General features: G+C 35.2%; 1 protein-coding gene across 2 annotated transcripts in view; it reads right to left on the reverse strand.

Annotated features, from left to right (window-relative positions):
- Positions 1-1,491: 1,491 nt before the first annotated feature.
- LOC311095735 (serine/threonine-protein kinase H1) overlaps positions 1,492-8,510 on the reverse strand; it is a 15,665-nt gene continuing 8,646 nt past the window's right edge. For both annotated transcript variants that reach the window (XM_084134429.1, XM_084134428.1), the window contains exon 4: positions 1,492-3,567. In XM_084134429.1, coding sequence (XP_083990555.1) covers positions 3,250-3,567 — 318 coding nt within the window. In that variant the 3' untranslated portion in view covers positions 1,492-3,249. The remainder of the gene's footprint in view (positions 3,568-8,510) is intronic.

The following is an 8,510-nucleotide window of genomic DNA, read 5'->3' on the forward strand; positions in this document are numbered from 1 at the left end:
AATAATTGGATTTGGTGGGTTGCATCAATGTCATGTTCATTTTAATTCACAGTTTATTACAGTTTAAGGATACAGTTGGCCAGAAATAAACATTCTGTCATTATTTACTCACTGTTCTTCCATACAATGAAGTGAACGGGCACAAGAACTGTCCAGAAATGGCAAAAAAGCACCATTAAAGTAGTTTATAGTGTGGTAGCCGCCATATGGTGGAGTTTTACATTTTTACATTTTGCTTGACCTTTACAGTTATTCGTAGATATATAATTCAGCAACATAAGCAATTCATTTAGTTCATTCATCGACCTTTGACCTTTAATCTGTTATAAGCCAGCGGTTCTCAACTGGAGGGTCATGACCCAGCTGACCCAACATTGAGTTCTAACAGAAAATAAATAAATACATTAAAAAAATGGTGAAAAATACTCAAATGAGATACTTCAAATTCTCTATCCCATTTCTATCCCATAAGGTCTTAGGAGCCAGTGTTGTTTTAGTGGCATTGAGATACTATTATAGTTTTAATTGATATTTTCAATGTTTTTATATTGTATTGTAGTTTCATTTTTATTAATTCTGATGTGTATTTTTGACATTTTTGTTATTATCATTATTGATATTTAAAAAAAAATGACTATAGTTTTTATTAATTTTGATTTCAGATTTAGTTGTATGTTATTACATCAAGTTAAAATGAAAATAAGAAATATTGCCTTGGAAACTAGCTAAAGTGAAAGTTTTTAAAAACATTTTATTTTATTTCATTAATGAAAATGCTTTCTTTAGCTTTGTACTTCTAAAAAAGTAATTAATTACTGACATCTTCAACAGTGTAATTAGATTACTGTACTAATTAACAAATCCCATCAACCTCGAGCGGTTGAACAATACAAGGATACACATGAGCATCTCTTTTAATTCTTTCAAATAAACAATATAAAGTTACATAAATAAAAATGATGTTATTTAAAAATATAACAATCACATTATTCTTGAACTGACAAAAGTATTTAAAGGGAGGTTACATTAAAACATTAATTTTGTCATTAGACGTTAAATTTGGATTAAATCTATAATTGTTTTATTTGTTCTGTAGTCAATAAAGTATTTAATGCAATTACATCAGAAGTAACTGGTATTAATTTCAGTAAAATTAAGAGTAATCCCTTACTTTTAATAAAAAAAATAATTACTTATAATGAATTACACCTAACACTGGGTTAGAATGATGATGGAAGTAAAAATGGCAGAAAACCATCAAGCAGTTCTTTTCATTTTTCCTCATGGTTTAATTGACAGACTGAATTCCTACATTCAGAAGCAGCCACGGTCTTCTCTTCATGGTTATTTTATTGCTAATTCATCACACACGTCATTAACAGATATTGAGCTGAGAGCAGAACGGCCCAATGCACAAAACAGCTTTATATGAAGCCGTATATTAAAGATGTTTAAATATTTCCCACCAGAGCAAAAGAAAACAGATGCAAAATTAATTAAAAACAAATGGGTAGAAGAAAATAAATGTAATGACGATTACATCTAATGGTGAGGAAATGGAAATGTATCTGTTTGTTTCTCGGTAATGTAATACGCATAAGAAAATGTTGGTCCTAACAGCATTTTATCACATATCAGAATTATTGCAAAATTATGCATGTATTCGAATGAAGAGACATCATTTTCCTACTTATGTATTGTAAAAACTAAAATAAAAATCCATGCAATTTAATATTTGTCCAACAGAGGGCACTCACTGCCTATTTTTCCTTTTTCTCTACAAGGGCATTACAATATTTCACCATAAAGATACTTCATAACTCTAACTCTTCTGTAGTTTTACAGAAAGTAGTGACTTAATCACATCAGTGAAAAACTCCCTTTGTGTCAAAGATCAAGCCAAAATGTCTGCAGACTATATGCTTGTCTTGTTTTTAGCACAACTTTAACTTTAGACAACTTTTAAACAGTTATTCATGTCAGAAGAGAGCTAGTGTTGAGGTATGCGGGAGTTTTTGTTCTCTGAACAAAAGTTCTCTGCTGAATGGACCTTTTTAACATTGATCCACGTTATTTCCACTGATTGGTGCTTTCAGAATGAAACGCCACTTAAAACATGGAACCTTTATAACAGAGCAAAAGTCCTTGAGCAGAAAGTGAAAACATAACCTTCTCAGATTGATGTCAGTTTGAACAGTCTGATTCCACATCATTATCAATATTATTTGCCTTGTTCTTCACAGTGACCACAATAGGTTTGGACACTCAAGATCATACAAATATAAAATATCTGAATGCGACTGCATTTGATGATAAAATATCCTTTTCTAAATCAAAATTTCAAGTGCCCTTTTTTCAATCAGCACCGCTCAAAAGCCGGGTCGGTAATATTTTATTAATGTTTATGAAAGAAGTCTCTAATGCTCCCCATGGCTGCGTTTATTTGCTCAAAAAATACAGTAAAAATAGCAATAATGTGAAATATTATTACAATTTAAAATAACTGTATTATATTTGAATATATTTTAAAATGTAATTTATTCCTGTGATGCAAAGCTGAATTTTCAGCATCATTATTTCTGATCAATTTAATGCATCCATTGCTGAATAAAAGTCTTAATTTCTTCACACAATCAATCTGCAGGGACTCTCTGCCGAGTAAAAACAGTAATATGAAGAAAAGCAGGATAGAAAATCTGCAGATCAGACCATTTGAGGTTACACTCCCTTTCCAGTTGCATTTCAGTCCGGTGCGCGATTCTTCAGGGGTGAAAAATGTATATTTTAAAATAGAAAAGTGAGTTTATATAATCAGCTTATCCTCATCTGATTAATGAAGGAATGAATGTGGGAGAAGCGAGCAGAGGTGCTGATCTGTGCTTTTCTTTTTATAGAGGAGACTTTAAACTCCTTCGCTGTTCATCATGAGTAGGAGATCACAGAAATGCTGAAGAGACTATCAGCACAAATGCATCATAAATATATTAGTATTGGTGCATACATGATGATATACCTTGAAAAAAGGTCTGTATTTCTACATTAAAGTTTATCTACAAGTTTTCAGGGATCATGTACATTTTAAATCCTTTAATTTTGTTCCTGGAGGTCCAATTATAATGTTAGTCATTTCATTGACGATTTTCAGAATTAAACAGGCTGTTTTTTTTCTTCTCTTTCACATGTGAAATGAGTGACAGCACTTTGGGCCTCTCACATAGAAATCTTGTCCACTGGGTCCAAAACTTGACCCTATCCTAAGCAGCGATCTTCAGGCACAGTGACCTGTCGCTGTAACCGTGGCCCAGAACCTGGCCGTGACCCAGACCTCATCGATGTCCGTGACCCAGGAGTAGAGCCCGAGCTGGGGCAGCGAGAGGAGGCCCGTGACGCCCGCCGCTGGAGGTTTCGGGATATGGAGCGGTGTAGGTTCTTGTTAGAGGAACAGGCCGCCATGCTGACCAGCCACGGATGCTTGAGAGCTTCCTCAGCGGTCATGCGGTGCTCGGGCTCAAGGGTCAGGAGGTGACCGATGAAGCTTTTGGCCAATGTAGAGACTGATTTCCATGGCTGAAAGAGAGAGATTGAGAGTTTGTCGGTATAATAAATAGTTGCTGTGATTTGTGAAGGTCATATGTTAATGTGGTCATCAATAAAATTATGTTGCATGTTAAAAAAAATTTAATAAATAATAATAATACATTGAAATGTGCCATACAGTTAAAGCTTAATGTCAATAAAATAATAAAATAAAATAAATAAAAATTAAATAAATTTTTATTTAAAAACAAATACAGTGCATATAAAACACCCCTGTTAAAACAGCTGGTTCTGTAAAAAGATGAAACAAAGACAAATAATATCAGAACTTTTGCACCTTTAAAAGTAAAAATTGTAACCCCATGTAATGCCATTGAAATAACCTAACTGCATAAGTGTGCACACCCCTGAACTAATAATATTATCTCTGCTTCATTTTTTACATAAAAAAAAAAAAATTAAAGCTGCAAGCAGCATTTATCGGGGTTCAAGCAGTTAAGGCCTTTAAGCACAAAAGCATCAAAAGACATCAAGTTTTATTTAGCAAGCATGTAACCACTGACATAATAGATGGAAAAGACCATTTACAGCCAATACAGGCAATTTACCAAATATATGATTTTAAAGCTTTTTGCCAGTTATAGCGCAACCTGTGGTCCGATCTCCATGAAACTCTGCATGCTTCTTCACCATGTTATGACACATATGCTCATCAATTTTTGTGAAGTTCTGAGTTTTCCTTCAGGATTTATAGGCTTTTGAGTGTATTTTGTCACGCCCCTTTTCTAAATTACCGAGGTACAGCACCTCCGTGAAGTTGGCACCCCATAAAACGAAATCATTTCCAAAACTATAATGATACAGAAAATTCAGCTTTGACATTACAGAAATAAATGTCTTTCGTTTTGAATCGACCAAACATTCAGTGATTAATATTTTAAAAACCCGATGCAGCATAAAAGATTATAATAGATTTTAATGTCTAAAAAACCGAAGCAGCACAAACGAAACTTTTTACAGCACAAACAGGCACTGTAAGCTGTCAAAAGTAGGCCTATTCAGAAAACTTAAGACACTACACAATTTTTTTAATAATCTTTTTTTATTGGTTATTTTAATTTATTTTAATACAAAATTAAGCATCAGTCACACGTAGCTTACAGCCAGAGTAGTGACAGTAGCCTATACATTACATATCGTAGTGCATTGGTGATTATATAAAGACCAAATGTCAATAGCACAAAATAAAATAAATCTAAAATAAAACATTCCCATATCTAAAGAAGAACGCTGACAGCTGCGGCCCTGTGCAAGCACAAACGAACCGGACAGCAGGGCCGTGCACAGACATTTTGAGGGGCAGTGGCTTAAACCAAAAAAGGGGGCACTGTAAGGAGTTTGAATGAGGCAGTATCATCTTAATACAGAAAATTAAAAACAACTATTTTATATGGGCAATAAGATTACAATTAGGATTTAGTGCAAAATCAAGTTATGTTGTTATAATTACTCTTCCAATTAAATAATTCAATGTCAATGCCAGTTTAACTGTCTGATGCTCAGTGGGTTCTCACTCTCTGAGCTGCCTCATCCTATGGAAGTAGTATAGACATTTAATTTAATATTATACACTTAAAGTATAAATTGAAATGATATACAGGTTACAACAGTTATAAAGTCACACCGGGGTAAAATGCGCATTTGACTTAATTCTCTTTTATACCACTCAATGGCACAAATTCTGCTCAGCACTTTTTTTCATAAACGCTTTTGATGATGGACTTGGAAATTTGGCTGATCATTTACTTGATCAAAGTTGATTCTGTGCTAATTTAATCTACTATTTTATGTATATTTTTTTTATGTTTTAGACTTATGTAGCAATTTAAATACAAAGATCTCAAGAATCTTGTTTCTGTATTTTTAAAATGAAAATTATGACAGATAGCCTATATTTATTGAACAAACATTTATTATTTAATTTATCAAAATAACTCCAAAATTGTTATAAACTTTACTAAAGTGATTGGTTTGAACAAGTATCAACTTAGACATTATTAAAAGCATATTAATTTAGCTTAAGTATTTTTATCAATACTGTGTGTCTTACCATGCTGGTTTTACCCCGTGTGTACCTCCTTGCCACCTCATACATTAATAAGATTTTTAAACAAACCACCTTTCTGATTTATTTTCACACAAAATCTGTTGCTCCATAAATTTTCAAACATTGTTCTGCAGTCATACACTGGGAGTAGTGAAAATTAGAATTCTTGTTCAATCAAATTATTTACTGATCTAATCTAATATAAATAACACTAATAAATAAATCACAAATAAATAAATAACATTTTCTGTTGTTTGCAGATTTTGTAGACAAAAAAACAATGCCTTCACAAAATTAGAAGAACAGAGTGAGAAAGAGCAAAGACAAAGCCTATTCAACATGGCAAAAATTGAATCAAAGTTCTAGAAAGCCAGAGGGTAAATCATTATGTATAGAATATTTAGCAGACAGTTTTTCACACTTTAACTCCTGTAAATATATTTCCCATTATAATCAGTTGCCTTAGTTGATATAGTATCTATCTATAACATACATCATATTTATAATATTTTAATGAGACCATATTAACATTATACATAATAAAAAGGTAATATACTATATATTATCTAAATGTGTTCTAATCTAAATTAATAGTACTTTAGTATAGTAGGTTACAAGGTGGCTAACGGCACAAAACACATTTGCTTTTCTTCCAAGAACATGGATGTTGCACGAGTTGTAACTTGTTAGCACTATTTGAAGACCAGGAGCAAAACATTTTGCGACAGAAATACAAAAACATATTACCAAAATACTAATTTTGTGGATCGATTACTGTCTGTAATGTGGATTGTAATTTGTAATCGACCTGTGAATGGGACGAAATTCTATTCTGAAACTGTCGTCGGAGAGCGGGCACATGCTTGTCTACGAGTGACGCTGCGGAGCGAGCAGGAAAACACGGAGCGGATTAGCGGAATCAGTGGATCTTTAGCGGAGCGATAACAGAACGTTTTTATGGGAATCTTCTGGAGGGTTAGGGAGGGGTCGAGAGGGGCACCTCAGCTGATGAGGGCAGAAGGGCAGTGGCTCTAGCCACCGGGCCACCCCCCTGTGCACGGCCCTGCCGGACAGGTTTGTAGACGAGATGGATGGAGAGCGCGGCTTGCTTGCGTGACGTTACTACTCCTCCAAAGATTTTGTGATGTCTAAAGAATGGAATAATTTATGATGGTTCTTTCTACGGCACAAAACAGCACAAATCGAGCACAAACAAAAAGCACCGGTTTGGGGCGATTTGGACGGCATGGGGTGGAGAGTGACGTCACTGTCCCGAATCCAATGTGTTATTTCTAAGGAGGGGAAAAAGATACAATGTTCATCGTAACGGCACAAACCGGCACAAATCGAGCACAAACGAGCGGCACAGTTTTGAAACGATTTGGACCATATGGGGTGGACAGTTATGTAACTGTACTTAAAAAGTTTATTTTTTTATGTTTAAGAGGGGATCGTAGTTGCACTGTTTCTTTCAACGGCACAAACCAGCACAAATCGAGCACAAACGAACGACACCGGTTTGGAGCGATTTAGATGAGGTGGGGTGGAGAGTGACGTCACAGCTCCCGAATTAAATTTGTTATATCTGCGAAAGGAAAACAGATACAGTGTTTGTTTTAACGGCACAAACAAGCACAAATCGAGCACAAACGAACGACACCGGTTTGGAGCGATTTAGATGAGGTGGGGTGGAGAGTGACGTCACAGCTCCCGAATTAAATTTGTTATATCTGCGAAAGGAAAACAGATACAGTGTTTGTTTTAACGGCACAAACCAGCACAAACCGAGCACAAACGAATGACACCGGTTTGGAGCGATTTGAAGGACATGGGGTGGAGAGTGACGTCACGCAACCCAAAAAATAATGTTCAATATCTCAAACACGAAACCAGCACAAATGTTGGTTTTTGCGGCACAAATCAGCACAAACGCAGCACAAACGAATGGCATAGTTTTGGAAATGATTTCGTTTTATGGGGTGCCAACTTCACGGAGGTTGTTAACGCCAGCCAAATGCAAAAGTTCAACTTTTCCCCCCGATAATTATTGATCTAGAGAGTCCAGAGAATTGTCCTAGCCTGGTTTGGTTCCGATCGGGCGAAAAACCATGGACTAGTTTGCAAAAGTAGGTTTTGGACAAAATTCGACATAGCAGAAATTTTTTTTCATAGCAGAAATTTCTTTTCCAAAAATCGGAATTTCCATTTTGTCCGCCTTGAGCCAGGGATCACAGTGATGTAAGACACTTGAGTCTAGGACAAACGGTCTAAGAGTTATGAGCGATATTGTACTTTTGGTCGCTGTAGCGCCACCTATGGGCCGATTTGGCTAAGTATCACGTCTCTAGGCCTTACGGTTTTGGCTGCACAATGCGTTTTAGGGAAGAATAATAATAATAAAAACCAGGACAATTACAATAGGGTTTCAGCACTTCGTGCTTGAACCCCTAACCAGCTGTTTTAACAGGGATGTGCAGAATTTTTATATCCGCTATATACGTATAGTGGATATATATTACATAAACAAACAAACCTAGCCAGGAAAGTTTTGAGTTGTGAAAGTAACAGTATGTTTTCATAATCTTTTGTCTCAAGGAATATTTTATTCCTCGAAATAACCCCTTCAAATAAAAAAGGACATTTTTCGATTAACACCAATTGTCTGGAGAGAATGTTTTACAGATCTGAGTGTGATTCAATGGCCTCGAAAAGACTCCAAGTAATGAAATATATTTATCAGAATCCTTATAGTGATCTCTGAATCAGTAACTCAACTTTGTAGCTCAGTCCAGCAAACCCTCCAGCCCACACTTTTCCTGCATGAAAACCAACACTTCATTGCTGGTTTTGCATTCAGTCCGTGTTC

This window comes from Abramis brama, assembly GCF_963993115.1.
Source record: "Abramis brama genome assembly, chromosome: 14".
Taxonomy (NCBI): domain Eukaryota; kingdom Metazoa; phylum Chordata; class Actinopteri; order Cypriniformes; family Leuciscidae; genus Abramis; species Abramis brama.